The sequence below is a fragment of the Cololabis saira genome, chromosome 12 (genome assembly GCF_033807715.1).
Source record: "Cololabis saira isolate AMF1-May2022 chromosome 12, fColSai1.1, whole genome shotgun sequence".
In the NCBI taxonomy this organism is placed as follows: Eukaryota; Metazoa; Chordata; class Actinopteri; order Beloniformes; family Belonidae; genus Cololabis; species Cololabis saira.
In genome coordinates, this window is record NC_084598.1 from 3,803,997 (window position 1) to 3,831,845 (window position 27,849).

General features: G+C 43.3%; 1 protein-coding gene across 1 annotated transcript; it reads right to left on the bottom strand.

Moving 5' to 3' along the window:
* Positions 1-1,521: 1,521 nt before the first annotated feature.
* Positions 1,522-27,849, bottom strand: cbln4 (cerebellin 4 precursor). Its single transcript, XM_061734692.1, has 3 exons — positions 27,540-27,849; positions 24,855-24,971; positions 1,522-1,935 (listed from the first exon to the last, which is right to left on the bottom strand). The coding sequence occupies exons 1-3, from the start codon at positions 27,804-27,806 to the stop codon at positions 1,738-1,740; spliced, it is 582 nt and encodes a 193-aa protein (XP_061590676.1). The 5' UTR covers positions 27,807-27,849; the 3' UTR covers positions 1,522-1,737.

Below are 27,849 nucleotides of genomic sequence, written 5' to 3' on the forward strand. Positions count from 1 at the left end.
GTGTCATATTTGTTTAGTTCGTGGACTATTTATTAATTCTAGTATTTATTTGTTTATTTAATTGTGAAAGACAATGGCAAGGGAGGTATGAACATTTTCTGTTTTGTTAATGTTTTGATTCAAATATCAACGGACATGATCCAAAAATCCCTTAACTCCCATTTAAACTGAAATGATGAAGTTGTTCAGATACACTTACCTATTCATAAGTTTGGGAACCCATTGACTTGAAGAGTTAATAATTTTGACAGTATTCGTGGACAGCCAATGAAATAATCCAAATAATAGAGGACAGATATCTGTGCTATTATAAGTTATTTATGTATAGGATACAGTAGATGGATGTTGGTAAAACATGTTTTTGTTTCTCTGTGGCCATTTCAAGATCACTGTAGTGATTGTTGTTATAGTTTTGTTTTTACTGTTGAGTTTTTTTTTAATTGTACCTCACTGTTTTTTTAAACTATTCAACATATTAATTGTGAACTCAAAGGTCTCCTTGCGAAGGCCATTCTCCAAACCCTTTATGCTCCTGCTTTCTGAACAATGACTACGTTTACATGCAGTCAAAATTCTGGTTATTGCTAATATTCCGGTTACTGAAACATTGGGAATATTCCGTTTACATGGTAATTAATCATTCAGGATATCTGGATCAAACCAGCGACGCACGGAGAACATCATGACACAATTCCCGTCATTTCTGCTTCTTCTTCCTGTATCCAAATTCAAAACAAATGCTGCTTCGCGCAACTTTTCTCTCACCTTCTATAAAACTTCTATCCCGGTACTTTCTACCGTCTACAAATGCAGAAATGTTCATATCCTTCATTACATTTATGAAGTGATTAGTCTCCTCCTGGTCTTGTTTCTCCGTGTTTATAAGAACTTCCTGGACTCAAAAGACCAGGATTCCTTGTGAACAGAGCATGTGCAGAAAACAAATTCCTGTTCCGTTTGATGGGGATGTTGGGCGTTTACATGACCCAATATTCGGGTTTTAAAAACCCGAATATGAGCAAATTCGGGTTATTCAAAGGGGTTATTGGTGTTTACATGGCCGTGCAAATTCGGGTTATTGCCAATATTCGGGTTTTAAAAGGGTTATTGATGCATGGAAACGCAGTCACTCTTTGCAGTAACCCTTCCTTAAAATCTTTTTTTATGAACTGAATCAAATTAAACCCTGAATTAACTCCTTTAACACTATGTCTTTGACTGGGCAGTCGACACCACCACTATCCCTCTCATGTGACCCACATCTCATCTGGTCCTTAGATTACGAGGCATGTGCTTTGTTACTAAGACACACAGATAGCAGAGCCTTATACCATTTGCATCTAAAGAAAACAAAATCAAATGTAATTGTATTTTAAAAAGTAAAGTAAAATAACATAATCATTTAAAAAATGCTAAGCATTTCAAAATATCAGAGTATCAATGATACTCTAGGGTTGTGTTGGTGTTCCCCTGTGGGTCTGCTTGAGTGACAGGAACATATGGTAACGAGAGTGAACATTTGAAGTCTCTTTCATCCCGGCAGCAACTTGGCATCGTCAGAGAATGTGAACAATCTATTAATCGCATAGTCTGACTTCCTCTCCATGTAGTGATCCATTTTCAGCCAGTGGGTTAAATCCAACAGATGCAGCAGCAATGTTTTGATTATAGTGTTACAACACGTTATGAAGAAGTCAATGAGCTTGCTTTTGTCTTTTTTCCTTTTCTTTTCTCTTTCTACAGGGGGAACACAAGGAAACCGGAGAAGGTTGAGTACTGCCATCCACCAACCAGGTTTCCTTTCTCCAGCTTTAAGTAGACTTTGTCCTCTTTGTCCAGATAAAGCAGAACCCCGTTGGTGGCGGCCTCACGCGTCACATCTTTGTCGCCTGCAAAAGCAGAGATGACTGGTTTCCCATTCAACATCAAGTTCACCTGCGTAATCCAAAAGATGAGAACATAGTTAGCTAGGCTGTTGGAGGAGTCATGACAGATATGTTTTCATTACCTTTGGAAGAACTTCATGTGATCTCATGCATAAAAAAAGTAAAACTCGTGAAACCATTAATGAGAATTTAGTGGGTGAATATGACAAGGGAAAGAGGGAAAGTGTTACCCTTTATAATACAGCACTGACTTCCATTTGTGTATTTTAACCCTTGTGCTGTCTTTGGGTCAAGGAAGGAGGAAGAAAAGAAGGAAGGAAGGAAGGAAGAATGAAAATAAGGAAGGAAGGAAGGAAGGAAGGAAGGAAGGAAGGAAGGAAGGAAGGAAGGAAGGAAGGAAGGAAGGAAGGAAGGAAGGAAGGAAGGAAGGAAGGAAGGAAGGAAGGGAAAAAAGAAGGAAGAAAGGAAGGAAGGGAAAAAGAAGGAAGGAAGGAAGGAAGGAAGGAAGGAAGGAAGGAAGGAAGGAAGGAAGGAAGGAAGGAAGGAAGGAAGGAAGGGAGAAAAGAGGAAGGGAGAAGGAAGGAGAGAGCAGGAGGAAAGAAGGAAGGAAGGAAGGAAGGAAGGAAGGAAGGAAGGAAGGAAGGAAGGAAGGAAGGAAGGAAGGAAGGAAGGAAGGAAGGAAGGAAGGAAGGAAGGAAGGAAGGAAGGAAGGAAGGAAGGGAGAAAAGAGGAAGGAAGGGAGGAAGGAAGGAAGGAAGGAAGGAAGGAAGGAAGGAAGGAAGGAAGGAAGGAAGGAAGGAAGGAAGGAAGGAAGGAAGGAAGGAAGGAAGGAAGGAAGGAAGGAAGGAAGGAAGGAAGGAAGGAAGGGAGAAGGAAGGAAAGAGGAAGGGAGAAGGAAGGAGAGAGCAGGAGGAAAGAAGGAAAAGGAGAATGAGGTAATTTTGACCCAGACAGTACAAGGGTTAAAGAAAGCTTAATAAACTCAGTATAGAAAGTAAAGAAGCTGTCAGGTCAATGGATTTTAACTATAAGTTCATAAATGGAGAAATCTCATTTACTTGTGTGTTTTTGCATTTGCTGACTCATACACACAAAGCTATATAAATGTAGCCAGTGATTCTAAAACTGATAAGGAGGGTTTGTTTTTCCTTTTTTCAAACCAAGGAGATCAGCAATAGTTTAGTGATGCTTACCTTTACTGAAACTTACTGAAGGCTTAGCCTCCTCTTTATCTTCAGTCAATAATGTTTCTTCCCTTTAAAATCCATTTTTTTGAGGAATGCAGTGATCTCAAAACTAAAGATCTCATCTCTTATATTATAACCAGGTAGCAAGTCTCACATCAAAAAATCTATGTAAAACAGCAATCATACAAACAGCAGCAACAAATGCTACATGGTGCAGTAAAGAGATGAAACAAGTGTCCCAAAAATTAGAAGGAGCAGCGCAGCATATTACAAAGCATATTACCTTATGCTTTTCTGTCACTCTAGTTTGACTTCACGAGTGGGATACTTTTTCACCACGTATAAACTTTCAGAGAAACACTTGATCCATTCAGTCCCCAAAAAACTACTTAAAAACCTGAGGTATTTGTGGAAAACTCATGGCTTTCCCATAAAGTCCTTTATTCCTCATATCCTGACAGGTCTATAAAGATGTGCATCAAAGATAAAAGCACAAGGGTGTTATGGTGGATTCTGGATATGAACTGGGTGAGTCATGGCTTCCTTCCACAATCTGAAGGTCCATTTGTGATTCTAAAGTAATATTATCTTATATTCTTTTAAATAATTAATCAAATTAGTAAAGTTCTGTTGATAATTAAGCTAAATATATTAATGCATTTGCCTTTGCCTTTGCCTTCATGATTGTCATGTTTGTTAACAAGAATAACCTATAGAGAATACCTATAAAAAATTACAAGATCAGTTAAAGCTGCAAGCAGCGAAGAAACGGGCCCTCGCGCGTGCAATTTGCACCAATTATGGTCAAGGACTCAAAACCATGTCAGATGACACCACCCACGACTCTCTATGTCAAACCATTCAAAAGTTATGGCAGAAAGTAGGAACTATCAAATATGGACCAATCAGATGAAGGGGGGGTGCGCTTTTTGGCGTCTATCGTCGCCACGGTAACGCTTTTGACTGAGAAATGTAATGCGCTTCGTCGCAGGATGGAGATGCACATTTTTGTTGTGATAGGTTAGATAAGGACCCAAACGGAGGAGAGAGAGTAGGAGGCCGGAGGCAGGAGTTCTCAACAAAAAAGGGTTTAATTACAAAAAACAAGAACTAAAAGCGCTGCAGAGCAGGATCAGCAAAAACCAGGATCAGGATGGAAACACTACGGGGAGACATGGAGGTGGAAACAGTACGGACCGACAGGGAACAAAGGAATGACAAGACCAGATATACACAGGGGATAACGAGACACGACGAGACACAGGTGCAGACACAATCAGGGCAAATGGGAAACAGGAAGGACAGAACTGAAACTCAAACTGGGGGGAAGTGTCAAACCCTGACACATTTTGATGTATAACACACCTGGGTGCACGTACGGTTCAGGCCGCATTAATGGCCGAAGAAATGGCATAAATTGCGCCAAAATTACACAATTACACTCTATTTTCTTCTTCTCTTCTTATCTTTTCTCTTCTTTTCTGAGCACCGGACTTGTGCTGACCGGACATTTTGACCATTCTAATGGTTGAATTAAATGATAACATCAAATTTTGTTCAGCGGCCAAACCATTTTTGTGTTGGGGCTTTTATGTAACTCAAATACTACATATTTTTTCCACAAATAGGCATATTTTGAAACATTTTGAAAAATGATTCCATAATTTAAAGCAGCACAACGTAACTTTCAGCTTTTGTTGAGTTTGGCGTCTCCTTTGGACAAAAGCGGTAGTGCTTTACCAGTAGTGTGGAAGGGTTCCTACCATGCTCCTCAAAGTTACATTTGAGGAGCATGACCCCTCAGACCATGACAGAGGTGTCATTAAACCTGTTGGAAGTTGATGTTCCATCACAATTACTCTGGAAATATTATATTAAGGTGGAAAAGTTACGTAGTGTCGCTTTAATGAGAAAAAAAAAAAAAGGAAATACTATTTTCTTTTTTTCTTTCAGTTCTGGGCCCCCCCCCTACCCTGGGCCCGGGACAACAGACCCGTTTGTCCCCCCCTATCGGCGGGCATGTGTATGTAGTATATATACTGTGTGTGTTATTTCTACACCCGATCTGACCCGAAAAACCCAACATTTTCAGGGCCCCTCCGGCCATTTCGCACAGGGCCTCGCAAATCTCCCAAACGGCTCTGGCGCCAATGTTACTGTGGCAGGTTGGAGGAGCTGCAGCCACTCAGGCTGATTAGGGCACAGGTGAGCCCAATCAGCCTCTCCACCCTGCCAGCCTTCATAAGGCAGAGCTGGACAGCAGCAAAGGGGCCGATGAAGCTGCTGGAGCTGGAAGCACGTGTGTCCTGTGTGTTGGTGAAACTGCTGTAATAAAAGGGTCTGCACGAAACTCCGTGTCTCTCCATCCTGTCGGTCGGGCCCCGTGGCAGCGAGACCTGCTACAGTTACGCCTTCCGTATATTTTTCAACTTTATTTTCTGCTTTCTGCTGCTCATCAGGACTGCTCTGGTGAAGGAAGGAAATTCTCCAGCTGCTCAGACTGCAATATCCAATGTCTCCGTATACATGGCGTTAACGTTCCGACTGTGAACGGGTTATCTAGGTGTTGCTATCCGATTACTAAATGTCCGATATAGGTCCAAAGTAGATCGGATTGAGGTGTTTACATGCAGTTTAAAAGTCCGAACGATGTCTTATACGATCAGAAACCCGATTGAACTTCTGCATGTAAACGACTGTTATAAAACAGAAAGGCACTCCAACAGATGCCGGTGTGTGCTCTCCTTCAAGTAAAATAAAGGTTTTTGTTTCTGCCAATATTCAAGCGGAGTCAGTATAAGAATTTTATATGTTTTCCACAACAGCAGGTCTCGAATATTCTCCAAAAACTCGCTGTCTTTTTTTTATTCAGTGGAGATAGGGTGTTACGTCGAGAAGCCCGTGCCTGCGGAGAAATGTATCCCACTACCCTTCACGCGAGCGTGCATAGCTGACACTACTGATGTTATGCTGAGAGGTGTGTCCCTGCAGGTGCAGGACAGAAGTCTAATCAGCGAGATGAGTGGCGTTAATGCGACCGTCAAGAACAGAAGACCTGTTGAATATCATGGATCACTGTGAAACTGCAAAAAAGCCACAGCAAAAGTCAACCCAACTTGATATTTTGGGATTTTTTTAAAGGAAGAGAAGGGATAAGAGTTTGTACCATAAACATCAGAATTCTGGTCATTTGACTTACACAGAACAGACTACACTTTAAAACAGGTGCCCCTTTGCACAGAAAAAAAGACTGCACATTATTATACTGTTGATCTGGAGACGCGTGTCTCTGTCTATTCATATTCATTCATTCACTCACAGCACGACCAGTAGTTCTGATTTTAACCACTCTCAAATGCAACAAATACATCTCGAGAGTACAGTTTAATTTTGTCAAGAGATATGTGTAATGCTGTTTTTCTGTATTTATAGGCTTATTATATCTTGTTCATTTAACTTTAGGAGTTTTAACAAAACAGGCGGATATACGCCTGCTCTGTCAAGGTCAAAATATGAGTACAAAATGATCGTAAAGTTACAAATACATCATTATTAAACACAGTAGCCTTCTGTATTAATTACTCAAGTTGTGATATTTGTTTAAAATGCATCTTTCAAAACAAATATCATCAATATAACAAATTATCTATGAAATTAAAACAGGCCAAGGAGATCATCATTAGCCAGTAAAGTAAGGAACATTGAGGTATGGGACTTGCGTCTGCATCTACTCTCAGTCCCTTGTTTGCATTATGTATGACTTGTCTTAGTTATTTGTTTGCTTATTGGTCTCATAATTGTGTACAAGGTAATGATCTACAGACAGAGGAGCAGACTTAGAATCATGCAGGGAAACATTTAATAATATAGTTTTACTTTGAGAGATAGTGTGTGATAATGTGGTGAGATCTTTTGATTTAAATACTTCTCTGATGTCTTTTCACTGAAAAGCACTTTGAAAGATGTAGATTTCATTAGAGGCCAATACTAGGGGTATAAGAAAATAGATTAATATAGATTAGCATCTCAATACCGTATTGATATTTAAAAGTACTAATCAAAGTATCAAATTTTCCTATGAAAACATTAAAGGGAGTTGCATTTAAACTTTCGACTGCTAGTTGGCAATAGTTATTACCTCCTCACCTCCAACAGGACAATGAGATCTGGAGATAGCGTCAGTCAATAAATACAGTACATCCATCCATACAAACACATACAGATACTTACTGTAAAGGGTGGAAAATGATGTGTTTTGAGATGACTTTTGAAAGACGGCAGTGAATCAGAGTTACGGATGGTCAGGGGGATGGAGTTTCAGAGGGTAGGGCCACCGATGGCAAAGGCTGTGTCCCTTATGGTGCGGTATAGAGGGAATGCGCATGACGTCACAGATGTGACTTCACAGCGGGTTACGCCCACTGAGTGTCAGAAAGACTGAGTGTCAGAATGACTGAGTGGCAGCGTAAACTTTCAGTTTGAGTAACTGGAAAACATTTAAAATAGGAAAGAGCTGTTGTGCGATCGACTGTTAAGAGCTTAAGAGAGACAAATGGATCGCTGCAATTCACAGAAACAACTGGATTCCAGGCACCGAAACGTGGATTTGCGGTTCCCATTTTGTATCAGGTAATGTTGGATTTTTGGGTAGCTAACGTTAAACGGTCAAATCATAAAGTTCGGTGTCTTCATCACTTTAATTTCACCAACAAATCCTGCCTTGAAGTCAGACCAAGCGTCAAGACTTTTGTAAGCCTTCAAGCTTTGCTTCGTGTATTTTCCCAGCGTAGAAATGAAGTACATATAAATATCAGGAAACTGGATTCTTGGCCAAATATTAATGTCCATGGATCACTGGTTCTTGGTAACTGTACCAAATATTAATGTCCATGGACCACTGGTTCTTGGTAACTGTACCAAATATTAATGTCCATGGACCACTGGTTCTTCAGGTAACTGTACGGGTAACTGTCAAGTCCAACTGCCTTTAATATAAGCCAATAATCGGCTGTTATCCCGTCTTCTCCACAGTTTCCCCTGCTAGTTGCAGCCGATTTTGCCAGTTGGATGTCTTGTCACTCAGTGTGAGTAAGGGGGCTGGTCCAGTAGGAAAGTGACGTCAATGCATTCCCTCTATTTGGTCCATTTGATGAGGGTGAGGGTGTTGGCATCAGTGAGTGTGTTCAGTAGGGGTGAATGGGGCGATGGAGGAGATCTATCAGGTATGAAGGGGTGTGTTTTCTAGAGGGGGTGTGGGTGAGCAGTTGGGCAGCAGAGTTTTGAACATATTGCAGTGTTTGAAGAATAGTGGAGGGGATGCTATTGCATTTGGGGCACTGCATTGGCCTGCAGTCGGGATAAATGGAGTTAACAGGAGTGGTCGTGTAAAGGATTCTCTGCCTTGGTGACACTAGTGTAGGTGGGGACCGTGCTACCAATTCATCAAGGTGGTTGGCAGCCTCTCTCAATAAGTCTAAGATGCTTTTAGACTCAGACATTTTACGGTATTCAAATCTGAAACGTCCGGTGAAAATCCAAGTCCGACCAAAATATTGCTGCATTTTCTCTTTCTTCTTTGTTGATGTTTTATCAGTTTTCTGTTTTCTTCTGGCTTTCCTGTCCGTCATGAGGATCAGGTGAAATTCTCGACTGACTAGACCCACATGGAAAACCATGGCCCTTCATTTGTGTGTGTGTATGTTGTAGGACATACAACACAGCTCTTGGTTCAGACTCTGGTCATGTCACGTATTTGTGACACCTACAAGTGTATGTGCACAATTGTGTATTGGTTTTATTTTAATTTTGAGTTTTAGCCATGTAAAAGGCCTATTTCAGTTGCATTTTGTGTTTCAAATTAAAGTAGGAGCAGTTACTTAGTTACGCCACCAGGGGGCATTAAGAAGCGCTGAGTATGCCTTGGGCGTTGCGCAGTGGTATCACCGGTATATGAACCACGGAGGCTACCGTACTTCAGACAGCTTGCAGCCTGCTTGAAGAACGCAACGTAATTCTTTTGTCTTTATTTTCCCCTGTAAAATACAGGTTAGTAAAATGTGCAAAAGCATCACAACTAATGGCAAAGGACTCATAAGCCTTTATGTTTTAGTTTTATCTAAGTAACATGCAGAAATATCGTGTTTTAGTTTATTTTGAGACTTGAAAGAGTACACGTGTTTTACCATTCACAGTTAGCCTACGTTTTGGTGTGTCATTGTACATGTGTTAGAGAGTACAGTATTTCATGGTATTTGAGACCAACTTTTTTGATTAATTCATTTATTTATATTATTATTAAAAACGTTCTAGAAATGCAGTAAGACTGTAAAAAGAGTAAACATTACAGGTTTAAAACAGTATTTAACAGTATTACTGAGAAAGCAAACTAAGAGACTGATTAAAAGTAACAGTATAAATGTGAGTTTTGTAACACATACAGTAAAAATGTATTTCATATACAGTAGTTTTGGTACAGCAGCAGAAATACCAAATGTGAAAGCTATAATTCTATAGTAACAGTTTATTGGGAATTGTGAACATGATTATTGGGAATATGTGATCTGTGATTATTGATTGTATGACATGATGATTGAATGTAAAGAGAGAAAAAAGAGAAAGTGATTGAAAACTAAAATTCTGTGAATAAAGACAGCTTGCAGCCTGCTTGAAGAACGCAACGTAATTCTTTTGTCTTTATTTTCCCCTGTAAAATACAGGACTGATCTTCTGTTACTTGCCTCTCATCTTGAGGCCTGTAACAGAATTCTGGAGGCACCGCTGGGATCAGCACCACTAGTCTAGAAGGAATGCTGATCTAAAACTACAAACCCAGGACACATCACAGTACCAGCGTGGTGGACTGACGGGCGTGCGACTGATGCAGCTGCGGGACCACGTGCGAGAGGGACCCTAGCAGAGTGCTGGACAGCCCGTCCAACATCACAGAACCAGCATACTGGAGCGGCAGACATGCGACTGAGGCAGCCACGGGACCACTGCGTGTGAGAGGGTTCCCTGCTGGAGGAGTGCTGCATGCCTCGCCCTACAGTACTGAAATGAACTGTGTAATGTGCCGGAGCTGCTGGAGGAAGACTACTGAACGGTTTGATGAGCCAGAGCTGCTGGAGCAAGACTACTGAACGGTTTGATGAGCCAGAGCTGTTGGAGGAAGACTACTGAAAACTTACTTGCCAGAGCTGCTGGACGAAGACGACTGAACTGTGTAACTGTGCCGGAGAGCGGGACGAAGATTTCTGAACTGTAAAACGCTGCTGAGTGAGACAAAATGGCGGACAGCGAAGCAAGAAAAGACCTGACATGGACAATAAAGAAACAGTTACACAAGCTGACAGCAGATGAACTCTTTGAAGTTGTCGAGAACATCACACCTGTGCCAGATGTTGACTCTTCAAAGGTAACTAAAGGTGATGAAGAGAGTTGTTTTGATTATATCTGTACGTACTTGCATTGTAAAATACTGCTTGATTCTGAGGATCAGGGTTTCGCACATTTACTTGCTTTGAGAGATATAATTAATGAGATCTTTACTCTCCGTGTCACAATGCCTAGTCCGGCTAGACCAATTTATCCGAGTACAGGAGGTAAAATAGCCAACCCATCTCCTATTAAGTCTGCTGATCAACAGGCAGTTGATTACCAAATGTTAAAGGCTAACTATGAGGCATTGGGCAAGAAATTAGCTGAACATGAACAGATGACCACATCAGCCCAACACACACCTACGTTCACTGTGTCACCACAGTCAGACCTCAGTATAGGGACCATAGCTCAGGACCATCCTACCACAGACCCAGTACACAGACAGCCTGATGGCATGGTGTCCCTTAGAGACTTATCATTCCTACAACACAGAGAATTTAAAGTCCACGGAGGTCAGTTGACAGACAGTACATCAGACATCAGTTACCATAGGTTGTGTAAGCAGATTGATGTAGGGCTAAAAGCAAAGCATTCAGAGTGTGAGATCATTCATGGGGTCCTACGTATTGTCAAACCAGGACAGTTTAAGGACATGCTTATTAATAAGGATGACTTAACCCTTAGCGAGCTTAAGAGCTTCATGCGATCACACCTGAGTGAAAAGAGTGGAAGTGAGTTATTTCAGGAGTTGATGAGCACTAAGCAGCATGAACACGAGAGCCCTCAACAGTTTCTGTACAGAGTGATAGCACTGAAGCAGAAAGTCATGTTTGCCAGGGCCTTCTCCAAAAGTACACAGATGTCCGCTCTGAACTCAAACCCCTTTTGTCTGATAATGCTGTGTCAGATGAGTCACTCAGTACGTGCACATGCAGCGATTCAAGCTGGTTGCAGATCTGATCAGATAATGACATGCAGAAGATTGGATCAACTTGTCTGATTACACATGCTGTTCTGAGATCAGACTGAATCGGATTGAATAAGCCACTGTAACCAGAGCATGGCTGACTCCGTGACGCTAGGTGGCGCTGTACCCGAGGTAACCATGGTAACCATTTCAACAAAGAGCCACTTCCGGTTGACCTCCGCTTAACAACAACAAGGAAAGGAAGAGTGCATTCTCACTGCTTTCCTATTAATAATCTGTCTAAAACAGCCTTTCTCAACCTTTTTTCAGTCATGACACCTTTCAAAAGTGAATAAAATCTCACAACACCCCAGAGTAAAATATATTTAAAAATCGCGCTGCATCGCTCTGACTGTAAATGCGAATCTTACACCGTGTCCACACTGCATGCGACGCGAGCGAGCGTCAGCGTCAAAAACAGTTCCATTGCTTTATGTTTTATTTGCACTGTCTACACTGGTTGCGTGCGACGCGGCGCCGTTTTGAGCTGGACTTTTGTCGCACGCCCTGCTTCTATTTTCTTCCCGTCGGTCGCGTTGAAAGCCGGTTGAAAGTTGGAAAAAAAAGTTGAAAGCGCTGAAGGAAACAGTCATTTCAACACAAGAACCTCAATAAAGTGGCAGCTGGCTGGAGGGAGATGCCAGGCTGGAAGGTTCTGATAAAATAATAAGATATAGCCTAACAAGAATCTTATCTTAATCTTATTTGGGCTTAATTTGTGCCGGATCCAACAAGATCATTTCTCGTGTCCTCTGCTTTCCCCACATCCCAGTAATGATCTGAGATGCTGACATGTTTTCTGCATTAACACCACGAACACACCGCTCACTCCAGCTGTTCGCTGTTTCATTGCGTCACCTCACGCCGTTATTTTGTTCGTTTTTTTCCCCACTTTGGTCGGACGTCAGACCTGCTTATATTCTCTTCCTGCCGCCTGCGTTAAAAGCGCTGTAGGAAACAGTCATGATGAGGAACGGCTGATCCAGTTAGTTGAAATGAGAAGTTATCTCTATGATTCCTCCTCATTTCACTACAAAAACCTCAGTAAAGTTCAGCTGCTGGAGGGAGATGGACAGGGAGCTGCAAAGGGAGCGCACGGGCGGTTGGTGGGGAGAATGAAAGGAGAGTCTCGGGCAGGTGAATAAAGGCAGATTTATGGTTCCGCGTAAAATCTACCCTACGGCGTAGGGTACGCGGCGACGCGCACCGTTAGGTGAGTGCGCCGCGTACCCTACGCCATAAGGTCTGCGTTGGTTAACGCAGAACCATAAATCAGCCTTAAAGGCTGCAGGCGGCGTGTGAGCGACGGATGACTTAAGAGGAGAAGAGTTTCTCCAGGAGTGGAAGCAACGCCGGGCCAGTTATGTCACAGTTTGCAGACGGATTGTTGATCCGTTGGCTAACGTGTTTGCTGGGATTATTTTGCGAGCTTTTGCAAAAGCATGCATTTCCGAGGCGCCGCAGGGCACGGAACGAGACTCTGACAGCGAGGAGTTCGGACTGGCACAGCTGATTTAGCGGAGATCTTTAATGCAGAAACAGAGGATTAGGACTTCGATGGGTTTGATTAATGTAAAAACTGAAATAAAGTAGCCTACAATCAAACAAAGTTTTGCTCCCGCTGTATTTTTAAATAGCACGCTTGTGTGCGTGTGTGTGTTCTTGTGTGTGTGCCTTTTCGGTCGGTGCGCCGTGTGTGTTTCAAATACAGAAATGACACAAGACTGAGGCCTTTCCACACGGCGCCCGTATGGTCGCGAAAATACAGTATTTATATATGAAATGTCAGAATAGGAAATTTTGACGACACTGCTGCTACTACGACGTGCTACTACTGAGCAGCGCCGTGTCGTCTCCTTTCACTTCCGGGTGAATCCCCTCCCCCGGGGGAAAACCCCACCCGGGGGAAAATCTCGAGCATGCGCAGACTGTAATATCCATGTCCCCGTTCACATGGCATTAACAAGGCGGTTGCGACTGGCTTGGGATTGGCTTATCTAGGTGCTGCAAGCGGGTTGATGAATCCGGTCTGATCAGATTGACTGGACTGACTTAAGGTGTTCACATGCAGTTTAAAAGTCAGTACGATGTGTGCAAATGATCTCCAACCAGGTTGAATCGCTGCATGTGCACGTACTGACTGATAAGGCAGGTTAACAAAGTGTGCAGCGAGGAGAGTGAGAGACAGAGAAGGCTGGGACAAGTAGGACATGGCTCTAGTAGAAAAATAACACAGGCTCACAGTGCCCAACTTGAGGATGATGTCACTGAAAAAGAACCAGAAAACAAGCCAAAGACTAAGAATAAGGTAATTGAGGAACTGAATGCCAAGGTGGATGCTCTAACTAAATTGGTTGAATCCCTCACAGCTGTTAAGGCCTCAGAACAACCCTGTGAGTGCTCTCAGCCAAAGCCAAAGCACAAACCAACAACAAGGCGATACGGATGTCCCAATTGCATTGAGAAGGGCTTAAGTTCATGCAACCATTGCTTCAAATGTGGGGAAGCAGGTCACAGGGCACTAGGATGTCTTAAACAGGGGCAGAACAAGAACAATAGCCCATCCTCTGCTAACGCCCATGCTATAAGGAGCAGCGGACAGGAGTGTCCCACAGAGACAGAGCTGACCAAAGAAAGTCAAGCTCATGTGAAAATTAACTTTGTGACCCCCTCGCCCCTAAACAGAGAGAATGAAATTCGTGAACGAGTGGCTCAGCTAGTGGGGAGGAAATGTAAGATCAAGTGTTACATTAACAGTTATGCAGTAGACTGCTTATTTGACACAGGTGCCCAAGTGAGTCTTCTCGATCGTCAGTGGGTAAATACATACCTCCCTGAGCACACAGTGCGTCCATTGGCTGAATTGATTGGACGACAACCTCTCAGTGTGCTGGCTGTAAACGGGGAACCGTTGCCATATGACGGCTGGGTAGGAGTGATGGTTAGTCTCCCTGACAACAGTGACCCTAGTTTGACAGTACATGTACCCTTCCTGGTTAATAGTGTGCCCTTGGACCGTCCATTGATCGGTTTCAATGTGATCCAGGAGCTGATACTGGGTCCAGAGGGTGGTGCAGACCTCATACCCACCCTTGTAGCACTCCTGCGAGGCGCAATGAATCTCCAAGATGATAAAGCCAGTGCAATTGTCAGTTTTGTCCAGACCAAACTCACCAATGACGAGAAAGTCAGTAGAAGTGTGTTGAGAGTAGGACAGCATGACGTAGTCATTCCGGCAGGCCAGGTCAGACATGTGAAGTGTAGGGTTCCATCCCCCTTTGACACGTCCAACCCAGTTGTGCTTTTTGAACCCACTGACAACAACCCACAGCTACAGCAGCTAGATGTTGGTGACAGTCTCGTCGCAATAAGTCAGGCAAAAGTTCCTTATGTGAGAGTCCCCATCGGTAACCACACTAGACACGAAGTGACCCTGCCCTGTAGAACAGTTCTAGGAAGCATTGAGCCAGTGGTTAAAATAGTGCAGACTGACGAGAGTGGTCCGAAGCCCAATGACAGTCAGAAAGTCCAGATGACTCAGCAGGACAAGGGAAGTAGTGTGGCAGATAGGTGGGACCCACCAGTTGACATAAGTCACTTAAGTGAGGAACAGCAGAAGGTTGCACGAGAACTGTTAAGGGAAGAGTCAGCAGCCTTCGCACGAGATGACAATGACATGGGGTGTATACCGAGCTTAGAGATGTCAATCACACTCAATGACAAAAACCCTGTACAAAGATCCTATGCCTCCATTCCAAAACCCCTGTACAAGGAGGTAAAGGAATACATTGAGGATCTGCTTATCAGAGGGTGGATTGTGAAGTCTAAGTCCCCTTATTCGGCCCCTGTCATCTGTGTGCGCAAGAAAGACGGAACTCTCCGTCTTTGTATTGATTACCGTCTCTTAAACCAGCGCACAGTCCCAGACCGCCACCCCCTGCCGAGAATCCAAGACCTCACAGACACCTTGGGTGGGTACAGTTGGTTTTCCATTCTAGATCAGGGGAAGGCTTACCACCAGGGGTTTATTGCAGAAGGGTCGCGCCACTTGACTGCATTTATTACGCCCTGGGGTCTGTTTGAGTGGGTGCGGATACCCTTTGGTTTGACAAACGCACCTGCTGCATTTCAACGCAGTATGGAAGAGATGCTCGCTCCTCTGCGTGACGAGTGTTGCATACCGTACTTGGATGACATTTTATGTTATGCCAAGACGTTTGAAGACCACATTGAAGGGCTGAGGAAGGTCCTTAGAGCTCTCCAGAGTCATGGAGTGAAACTCAGACCCACAAAATGTGACCTGTTTAAACATGAGGTGAGATATGTTGGCCGGTTGGTTTCAGCTGAGGGCATTCGCATCGACCCCAAGGACTTGGAGGCGGTGTACGCCTTGAAAAACGAGACACCGACCACCATTGGAGATGTTCGGAGAATAGCTGGGTTTCTGAGCTACTATCGTTCTTTTGTCCAAGATTTTTCCAGAGTAGCGAAGCCCATCTATGAGCTGCTACAACAGAAAAAGGGCCAAGAACAGCAGCCTCAGGATAGGCGCAAAGCTCAGAAGGGGAAGGGTGCACAATTACCATCCAGAACACCAGTTGAGTGGACCGAGCTCCACCAAGAGACCTTGTGTAAGCTAATTGACCAGCTGGTGAACCCCCCTATTCTTGCCTACCCTGACTTCGAGTTGCCTTTTGTGCTCCACACGGACGCATCTGAAAAGGGACTTGGAGCTGTTCTGTACCAACGTCAGAATGGGAAGCTAAGAGTAATCGGTTATGGCTCTCGAACCCTCAACCCAGCTGAAAGAAACTACCGAATGCACTCAGGCAAACTAGAATTTCTCGCTCTTAAGTGGGCCGTCTGTGAGAAATTTAGGGATTACTTGTATTATGCCCCACATTTTACTGTCTATACAGACAATAATCCCTTAACGTATGTCATGAGTACTGCTAAATTGAATGCAGTTGGATTCCGGTGGGTGGGTGAACTGTCAGATTTTAAGTTTGACATACGGTACAGACCCGGCAAAGCAAACGGTGATGCCGATACACTGTCCAGATGCCCCCTAGATATCAACACATATGTCACTGAGTGTACACAAGAACTTCCCAGAGAAGCTGTCACTGCTACGTGGGGAGGGTGCAGAGCAGGTGAGCAGGGAGATGTTGCCTGGATCGCCGCCCTGGCTCTAGAACAGAGTGCCCAGTCCGAACCAAGCAGCAGAGAAGCTGTGACACTGATTGATCTAGCTGAACTGCAAAAAGCCCAGCGAACAGATCCAGTGATTGGGGAGATTCTAAAAATGAAAGAGTCAGGTGCACCACTGACCGAAAACATGAAACAGAGTGTGAAGGGCGCTGGCAAGAAGGTAATGCATGAATGGACAAGGCTACACATTGAGAATGGAGTGCTCTATCGTAAGACAGCCGAGAGACGTCAGTTAGTCTTGCCCGCTAGCTACAAAGCCCTAGTCCTTAAGCACTTGCACGATGATATGGGCCATGTTGGCACTGAAAGAGTCCTAAACTTGGCTAGGCAGAGATTTTATTGGCCGTATATGAGACGTGAGATTGAAACCTATGTCACAAGACAGTGCCAATGCATAAAACAGAAAAAGCCAGTGACCCACATACGAGCACCAATGGGTAGCATAACTACCAGCTCTCCACTGGAGCTCGTATCCATTGATTATATGCACTTGGAGCCTAGTAAAGGTGGATACCAATACATTCTTGTTGTGGTAGACCACTTTACCCGATATGCACAGGCCTATCCGACTCGTAACAAGTCTGGGAAAACCGCGGCGGAGAAGATCTTTAATGATTACATTCCCAGATATGGATACATGTCTAAATTACACCACGACCAAGGGAAGGAGTTCGAGAATGATCTCTTCCGAACTCTACAGAAAATGAGCACAGTAGGACACTCTCGTACGACTCCCTACCACCCTCAGGGGAATCCGGCCGAACGGTTTAACCGTACGATTCTCCAGATGTTGCGTACCCTGAAGGAGACAAAAAAGGAAAATTGGAAAGACTATCTTCCCCAGATTGTACATGCGTATAATAGTACACGTCATGAAGCGACTGGTTATTCACCTTTCTTTCTGCTTTTTGGTAGACACCCCCGGTTGCCGATAGACCTGTTGTTCAGAATGGTTACCAATGAGGAACCCCAGACCTCAAAGGGCTATGCCGAGAAATGGGCAGAACGCATGTCAGAAGCGTATCGCATAGCATCAGAAAACAGCAAAAAGTCAAGTGATCGAGGTAAAAAGTATTATGACCAACACACAAGAGGTGTAGTGCTACAACCAGGTGATCGAGTGCTCGTACGCAACCTGAGTCAAAGAGGTGGCCCTGGAAAGTTAAGGTCATATTGGGAAAGCACCATCTATATCGTGGTAGAACAAATCAGTGACAATCCAGTCTACAAGGTGGTCAAAGAAACTGATAGAACCAAGTCACGTATATTGCATCGTAATTTGTTGCATCTTGTCAATGACCTACCTGTCGAGCTGCCCAAAGAGGTAGAAAAGTCCAAGTCAAAGAAAAGGAGAGGCACAAATACGCCTTTCAGGGAGACAGAACCACAACCCGACAGTGACACAAGTTCTGATGATGATGGAAACACATACTATGAGTTAAGATATAATCTGAGGAGTGGAAACAGAATAGATGCTCCACCCACAGAACAGAGAAAAAAGGAACAGAATCAGTATGATGGAAATCAGTACAATGAGCCGAACAGTGACATTGAACAGGAGGAACATGAAGGGAACCAAGAGCCAAGAGTCAGTCCCAGGCCTTCCACTGCAAGTGAAAGTGAAACTGAGGAGCCTGCTCCAGAAGTGAATCTAGGGAGACCTAGCCTGACCCCTGATAGTAATGTGCACACACCCAGAAGGTCCATTAGAGATAGGAGGCCAGCTACACGTTTCACTTACGATACCCTAGGTCAGCCTTCAGTTCAGAGAAACCCTTCAGTTGGTAGTGCAGAAGTATATGGGCCCCTACAGATGTCGTATTGGGGAATGCAGGTTAACCCTTTTGCACTTTACCAAGTCCCGGCACCCTACTGGCCATCCCCTTTCCCCTACCCAGTATTCCCGAACATGCACACCTACACTTAGGTGATTGAGGAATCACACTAAAAGTTTGTTATTTTGGAAGTGCTTTTGAATGGTAAAATGTCTGGAGCCATTTTATTTTTTGTTGGGGAGTGTGTGACACCTACAAGTGTATGTGCACAATTGTGTATTGGTTTTATTTTAATTTTGAGTTTTAGCCATGTAAAAGGCCTATTTCAGTTGCATTTTGTGTTTCAAATTAAAGTAGGAGCAGTTACTTAGTTACGCCACCAGGGGGCATTAAGAAGCGCTGAGTATGCCTTGGGCGTTGCGCAGTGGTATCACCGGTATATGAACCACGGAGGCTACCGTACTTCAGACAGCTTGCAGCCTGCTTGAAGAACGCAACGTAATTCTTTTGTCTTTATTTTCCCCTGTAAAATACAGGTTAGTAAAATGTGCAAAAGCATCACAACTAATGGCAAAGGACTCATAAGCCTTTATGTTTTAGTTTTATCTAAGTAACATGCAGAAATATCGTGTTTTAGTTTATTTTGAGACTTGAAAGAGTACACGTGTTTTACCATTCACAGTTAGCCTACATTTTGGTGTGTCATTGTACATGTGTTAGAGAGTACAGTATTTCATGGTATTTGAGACCAACTTTTTTGATTAATTCATTTATTTATATTATTATTAAAAACGTTCTAGAAATGCAGTAAGACTGTAAAAAGAGTAAACATTACAGGTTTAAAACAGTATTTAACAGTATTACTGAGAAAGCAAACTAAGAGACTGATTAAAAGTAACAGTATAAATGTGAGTTTTGTAACACATACAGTAAAAATGTATTTCATATACAGTAGTTTTGGTACAGCAGCAGAAATACCAAATGTGAAAGCTATAATTCTATAGTAACAGTTTATTGGGAATTGGGAACATGATTATTGGGAATATGTGATCTGTGATTATTGATTGTATGACATGATGATTGAATGTAAAGAGAGAAAAAAGAGAAAGTGATTGAAAACTAAAATTCTGTGAATAAAGACAGCTTGCAGCCTGCTTGAAGAACGCAACGTAATTCTTTTGTCTTTATTTTCCCCTGTAAAATACAGGACTGATCTTCTGTTACTTGCCTCTCATCTTGAGGCCTGTAACATATTGACTAATGTAATTCCTTGTTGGTCGGCCTTCCTGCATGCTCAGTTAAACCTCTGCAGATTACCCAGAATGCAGCAGCACGTCTGGTCTTCAACCAACCCAAGCAAGCTCATGTCACTCGCTGCTAATCTCTCTGCACTGGCTTCCAGTTGCAGCATCAAGTTCAAAGCTCTGCTTCTGGCTACCAAGCAATTACCACAATGGCTCCTGCCTACCTTCACTCCTTCATCCAGAGCTACTCTCCCTCTACCTTCACTCCTTCATCCAGAGCTACACTCCCTCTACCTTCACTCCTTCATCCAGAGCTACTCTCCCTCTACCTTCACTCCTTCATCCAGAGCTACACTCCCTCTACCTTCACTCCTTCATCCAGAGCTACTCTCCCTCTACCTTCACTCCTTCATCCAGAGCTACTCTCCCTCTACCTTCACTCCTTCATCCAGAGCTACTCTCCCTCTACCTTCACTCCTTCATCCAGAGCTACTCTCCCTCTACCTTCACTCCTTCATCCAGAGCTACACTCCCTCTACCTTCACTCCTTCATCCAGAGCTACACTCCCTCTACCTTCACTCCTTCATCCAGAGCTACACTCCCTCTACCTTCACTCCTTCATCCAGAGCTACACTCCCTCTACCTTCACTCCTTCATCCAGAGCTACTCTCCCTCTACCTTCACTCCTTCATCTAGAGCTACACTCCATCTACTTTCACTCCTTCATCCAGAGCTACACTCCCTCTACCTTCACTCCTTCATCCAGAGCTACACTCCCTCTACCTTCACTCCTTCATCCAGAGCTACACTTCCTCTACCTTCACTCCTTCATCCAGAGCTATTCTCCTTTGTATATATAGTGTAAAAACATGTTAATTCCTGTATATCCGTTAGTTATTTCACACTGACTGTAGGAGTGACTGTGGGCCAGCGTGGCTGTCTGTCTCTATGCTGCTTTAAGACAGTCAGGTGACGCCAACTCTGTCAACTAAATTCAGCCAAACCATCCGAGAGCGGAGAGCGTTAGTGGTCTGGTAGGAAGGCTGGTATCCCCAGTCTTAACTGCAATCTCTGAACTGTTTACAAGGTCACAACAGCTTTCCATTGAGGTGATAAGGATGTAAGCAGAGACGTACACATGGGGCATGGCATGTATAGACTACTTGTGCTGATCTTGGGAGCCTTAAGTGTTACATAAGCCGGCTATCATCTTTCTCTATTAACTTTGAATAATCTTGAAATGCTAATTATCTTATTGAAGTGCAACTAGCAAAAATAGCTGAAATTACATAAATTCTTATGAAAAGAAACCAACTCGGACAAAAATATCCCTCATAAATTTCTAATGAAATCAAATGTTTTCTTTCCTAAATTCCGTCATCGTTTTTTTTATTTATGGTTTGACATTGCAGCTTTTACGATATATGCATAACAGTGGAAAATGTGGACATTCTTTCTTTAAAAACACCAGTTTGTGTTGGAGAAAATGTGTATGCGTGTTTTTTGTGTATGGATTGTTTCTCCATCAGCATGCTTTGTCAGATAATCAATCAACTACACATGACTCCCGCTCTATGATTGCGTTTGAAACGTTCTGCCAGTTGAAGTGTTCTAACTTTGTTTTTTGAAATAAATCCATCTATTTCTCCTCTAATCCTTCGCACTTACAAAGGTTCTGGTTGCTGGATGATGGCAACTCCTCTGAAGAAGGGCAAATGTCTTGAACTTGTAATTAATCATTGTCACTATGCAATACTGCAAAAAAGATTTGTATATTCCCATATAACCCTTTCCAGATTGATAGGCAGCAACAGTTAGGCTACTTGTCATAAATCTCGGCTGATGTCTTTTCTCCTTGGCTTTGTGTTTAACCAAACCTAAATGCTTCGGACTAGAAATGTGCCAAAATGTCTGTTTTAAGGAGTTGGGCATACTTGTTGGTGATCAGTGAATCAATTGCCTTTTCTTAGCAGCAGCTGGCTGTTACTAACCCCTTTACCCTTTACTTTGTTTTTGCAAAAGTTGGCACATTTTCCTAAAGCTTTCATTAAAATGTCTGTGTCAAAATTTAGTCAACAGGCTGGATTATCAAAGTGGCAATATTAATGCCTTTGGCTATGTTCTTCCTTAGTTTTCATCTCACCAAGACCTGGTACTGTGTCTGTGGTACATGCTGTACACACTGGCCAGTGAACATTACTTATAAATGAGTTACTTCTGTGCTTCGTCTATTTTGTTTCTACTTCCTTGGTCAAAATACCAGTCAAAAAACAACTCCCCTTTACAACATACAGTACTTTATTTTGCAGCTATTTTCATTAACAGGCAGTCTTAGGGGTGGAGTCAGCCACTGGACTTGACTCCACCCCTTTCCCTTGAATGACTTGCATCTTTTCAAACTGGTGTTACAATCAGCACTGGAGTTGAGGGGGGATGAGGGGGGACGGCATCCCCCCTGAAATAAAAATGGTCCAAATCATCCCCCCTGTAAAACTGCCATCCCCCCATTCCATCCCTTGTCATTTTATCAATGAATGTGGTTTTACTGCTATTTCAACATTTAGAGTCATCACCAGAAAAATAACACCAGAAAAATAACTTGTTTGACAATTTTTACCTGTTTCAAGTAAATTCTCAGTTGAAATAAGTAGAAAAATATGCCAGTGGGACGAGATTTATCTTCTTTTTTTTTTTTTTTTTTTTTTTTTTTCCTACCTTGTCTGCACACATATTATTGATTGATACCATGACGGTAGAAACCAAAAGTGTATATATGTGCATTATTACTATATATAATATATATACATATATATACGCACACATATGCGTACACATACATAAATATACACATACAAACCCAGTGTTTTTTTTTTTTGTTTTTTTTGGGGGGGGGGGGTGACGACATCCACTGCCAATCCAGGAAGCAGGAACACACGGAGACACATGTCAAGCACTGGAAATCTGCAACAAAAAACCACAAACAAAGCACGGAACCGGCACGGAGCCAACCAAAACAATAACAGCAATCGACCTAAATCTTGAGATCTGATCGCAGTCTGAGCTAAGCTATCGCTACCGCTACCTAAACCCAAAAACTAGAGAGCCAGCATGCAGGTGAACAAGCCAGTGTGTATGTCTATGTGTGTGTGTGTGTATGTATATGATCATGCGCGTGTGTGTGTGTGTGTGTGTGTGTGTGTGTGTGTGTGTGTGTGTATGCATGTGACTAAGTGACTATATGTGTGTATGTGTGTGTGTGTGTGTGTGTGTGTGTGTGTGTGTGTGTGTGTGTGTGTGTGTGTGTGTGTGTGTGTGTGTGTGTAATAAACCAAACAAAGCTCCACCTGAAGTGTATCTATAGTGGGGGAGCAACCCCGCCACCCGAGAGACCAGAGGCCGACACGGAAGAGCCCGGAACCCAGGCCACCGGCAACCCCACAGAGGGGAGAAGTAGGAGGTAGGCAACCCACCGCCTGCGAGGCCCCCCCCCCCCGGCGGCGGCCGAGGGGGCCCGCGGGCGGGGCCCCCACAGCGCGGGAAGAAGCAGCCAGGGATCCCGCGGCGGCGGACCGCGACCCAGGCAATCCCCGGCCACCCGGGCCGGGCCGGACAGAGAGCCAGCCAGGACAGGTGGCCAGGAGGCCCTCACCCTTCAGGCCAACGACCCCCACCCGGCAGGGGGCCAGCCTGCCTGGAGAGACAGAGCCGCCCCGGCCACCGACGCGGGCAGGCGCACCCGTCCCCCACGAAAGTGGCCCCCCAAGACCAGAGGGGCGCCCCGCCGCAGAGGCAGCGGGGGGGACCGGAGACGGGCCCGGAGAGAGGGAACCCCCCAACAAGGCGACACCCGTGCAGGCCCGACAACGGAGGGCCCCAGACCCAGGCATCCCATTCATTCATCCATTCAGCTATCCGATACCTATACTAATAATAATATAATATACTATACATAATAATAATACTACTAATAATAATACTACTAATAATAATACTAATAATAATAATAATAATAATAATAATAATAACCATCTTTGTATAATATAATATTCATAAATTATTAAGTTTTGATGTCCTGCCAATGGAGGCTCAAATCCTCCATGGCAGGACCCTTCCATACCGCATTCTCACCGACACAGACATACAATCACGCACCGTTTCCCCCTCCCCGGGGGGCTCCAGCACCGCCAGAAGGCACCCCAGGCTGCATGGCGGGCCCCGCCAGGCCCGGGTAACCCGACCCACCTGTCCCAGGCCGGTGAGGGAACGCGGGTGATGTGGGACCCCCTCCCGCCCCTGGTGTTGAGTGCGTGTGATTAATGCCATAAAAACAGGGAGGGGGAGGGCCAAGTATCGATTGACACCGACCCCCCCCCCCCCTCCCGAACTACGTGTCCTTGGGACGGTGCCCCCCACGACCCGGACCCCCCGCCCTTCGCCTATGTGCGTATGAATCGTGTAGGGGGGGAAAGAGGGGGAGCGGAGGCCGAAGCCAGGAAGCAGGACCAGCAAAGCCGGCCCTGATAAGACACCCGCGTCCCCCCACCGGCCATCCAGTAGACGGGGGCCGGCCCTCCGAGCCGGGCCAGGGCCCCACCGTACCTCCACGGGCGCCCCCGGCGCCGCCGGAGCCCCCAGACGGAGGGGGAAACGAGATTTATCTTCTTATTACAAGCAAAAAAATCTTGTTCCACTGGCAGATTTTTCTACTTGTTTCAAGTGAAAATCTACTTGAAACAGGTGAAAATTGTTGTTTTTTCCAGTGATGAGTCTTGTTTTAAGTTAAGTTTAGTTTCGGTTCCACCCCAAAAATGTAAGTGGCCACCCCTATGAAACATTTTTGGAGGCGCCCCTGAATAGAGGGTGTAATTACTGGCTTCCATATCCTAGATAGGATTTTCTGATATAAATTATGACCTTCTGACATCTCATGTGGTGTTGTTAAGACCCTGATTAAAAAAAAAAAAAAGAAAAAAGGAATACATTTTATTTCCCCATGCCTAAAACCGTACAATGGAAGGGAGATATAATTCCTTTTTCACATGACGTGTTTAGAAGCTACAGTCATTCCTAGTTTGCTTTATGTGGACATGAACATGCTTAAGTTACGTATAGGCGACATCTTAAATGATGATCTGAGTGGTACCAATCTGTTTACATGAGTGAGATAGTGAGATTAGTTCCCAAAGAATATAATAAACATTACCTGTATGGTTTGGCTCTGGTACACTTTAATCACGTGGAAGTTAAAACTGTAGACTCCTTTCCGTGGGGACAAAAATACAGATTCAAATGTGAAGTAGTTTCCTATATTCACAAGCACCTGCAAGAGGAAGCAAAAAAGAAACAATAAAAAAAGTGATAAAATAATAATAAATAAATAAAGATACACAATGAAAAGTGTTTGTATTCAGCTCTTCAGTAACGGCTTTCATTTCAAAGGGGATTTGGGATTAAATATTAGAATATGAAATAAGCCATGCTCAACTGATTGCTAGGGCAACCGAGCCCCCTCTAGATGAGCACATGACACTCTTCACAAAAACATTCATTCATCCTTTATTCTCAATGGACAAAATCCAGTCTCCAGATATTCTTCAGAATAGTTTTCCTTCTTTTTTTTCTTTTTTAGAAAATGTCACACAGGGTGTTTTTGAATCACTTTTCTCTGTGGTGCTTCCATCAGCTTAACACATGTAAAATAATCTAATGACATTTATAGACCTGCTAAATAAATAACTAACTCCCCACTTTAGTTTTAGTTTAGTTTAGTTTATTGGTCCTTTCAATTTCCACAACACAAATAACCCAAAGTACAGCTGTAAATCATCAGTGTAATACAAAAAATATATAATTTTGGTATATATATATATATATATATATATATATATATATATATATATATATATATATATATATATATATATATATATATATATATATATATATATATATATACAATTTTAACTAAAAACCAAGGACCAAAAGGTGTAGACTGAAGCCTAAGCATATTTTCACAAAAAAAATGTTAGCTTTTAAAAACTAGTGCATTTAGGATTTAGAGAATGAGTTAAATACTTTAACATGCTGAAGTGTATCTAACCTGAATATGTCTGCCATTATACTCAGCACTAACACAGTCTCAACGTGTCACTAAAAGGCTTTTTTATTTTTTTGTTTTACCACAGTAACATTAGTAACCTGTAGTCTATTCCACCCTTGTATCACACCTGCACTGAGGACTGGGTCAGAATCCCTGACAGATATTGCTCTCAGAGCAACATTGATATGATTCACACCAATCAGCCTCCTGCAGGGACAGCAGAACCTGGGCATGCAATTCAAATGAGGCCAGGAGATCAACACCCAACACTGCCCACCGATGCGTGACACTTTTTGTTTGTCTGCTTGTTTTATGATGGTTTTTTTGTGTGTGGGTGAGGGGGGGATGAGGGGATGGCATCCCCCCCTGAAATAAAAAGGGTCCAAATCATCCCCCCTGTAAAACTGCCATCCCCCCTTTCCATCCCTTATGTCATTTAATCAATGAACGTGGTTTTACTGCTATTTCAACATTTAGAGTCATCACCAGAAAAATAACACCAGAAAAATAACTTATTTGACAATTTTCACCTGTTTCAAGTAAATTTTCACTTGAAATAAATAGGAAAATCTGCCAGTGGGACAAGATTTATCTTCTCATTACAAGCAAAAAAATCTTGTTCCACTGGCAGATTTTTCTACTTATTTTAAGTGAAAATCTACTTGAAACAGTTGAAAATTGTTGTTTTTTTTTTCCAGTGATGAGTCTTGTTTTAAGTGTAATGAGATTTCTTTTACTAAAATGAGACATTTTAACTAGAAATAAGACAAAATTCTTGTTAAGATTTAGAGTTTTTGCAGTGATCCATGTTACTTATCCTGTGAAGGACAGAGTCATATTGATAAGTTCAGAAAAGTGTTTTTTATTGTTGTGTTTTGATGTATTTGATGTAAGCCCAGTGGATATTTAAAGCTTACAGAAGGCTGCATTTAACTGCTGCTATGTCATTCCTGCAGTATTTCTGCAGGTGTTTTGGTCACTGCTATTATTTGTAATATATTATATTATTTGTAATCAGCACAAATGATCTGTCCCCGTATGATAAAATCCACCATCCCCCCTGATTTTTGTTTACAACTCGAGTACTGGGTATGGGTGATTGTCTGCACACTTGTATGAGGGTGGCACGGATATCTTGAGGCAATACAGTTACTGCTCTGCAGGATTCCCGCCCTCGAACATGATCCGGTCACTTTTGGACCCGTGCACGTGAAATACGCGCGCATTAACGCACACATGAACGGAATCTGCGTGTCAAAGACAACCAGCACCCAACTAAACTCTGCGCTGCCGCTGGACTTCACACCGCAATGACTTTTTAACGTCATGCATCACCATTTAAAACTGAGGCAATAATTAAGATTAGTTTATAAGAAAATAAAGTATAAATAAAATATAAATAAAAACTATAATAAAATAAGGGAGTGAAATTAGTTTAATCAGAATCAGAATCATGTTTTGGCCAGGTCAGGTCAGACAAGACATGGAATTTGACTCGGTTATTTTCACTATTTTGCTACAGTAAATAGGTAATAGACAAATGACAGCTCTTATTAATACAATTTTTAAAAAAGTGAAAGGTGCAGCGGTATGAGGTATGATTATTGGAAGGTGCATTGTCACAGTATATGATTGTGTGATTATATTGCACGATGATTGATTACTCTGAGACTCTAGATAATATCAATTAGAAAATAGCCTACATCAAAAGTCGCGATTGAAAGTGCCCATTAAACGTCCATTCGACCACTTTTTGATCTGAATATTGTTAAAGAATAGAATCTAGACCTGGTCGAAGTAGATGATCCTGGTTTTGTTGCTCATCTCGGAGGGCTCGTGGTTGTTGCTCCGCACCGCGGAGAACGCCACCTTGGAGCTGGCTGCGCGCACCGAGATGCCCAGCGGGGAGGACGAAGCCCTCCAGTCCGCGGCCGGGTTGGAGTCGCACACCACCAGGCATTTGCCCTCCAGGACGATCGGTTCCGTGTCGTTCTGAGCCCTGGCCAGCCCGGAGATCACGGCCCAGCTGAGCACCAGCAGGGGGAAGTTCACCATGACGCGCTCCGGTTGGAATAAGAGACGGACCGTCTGCGCAACT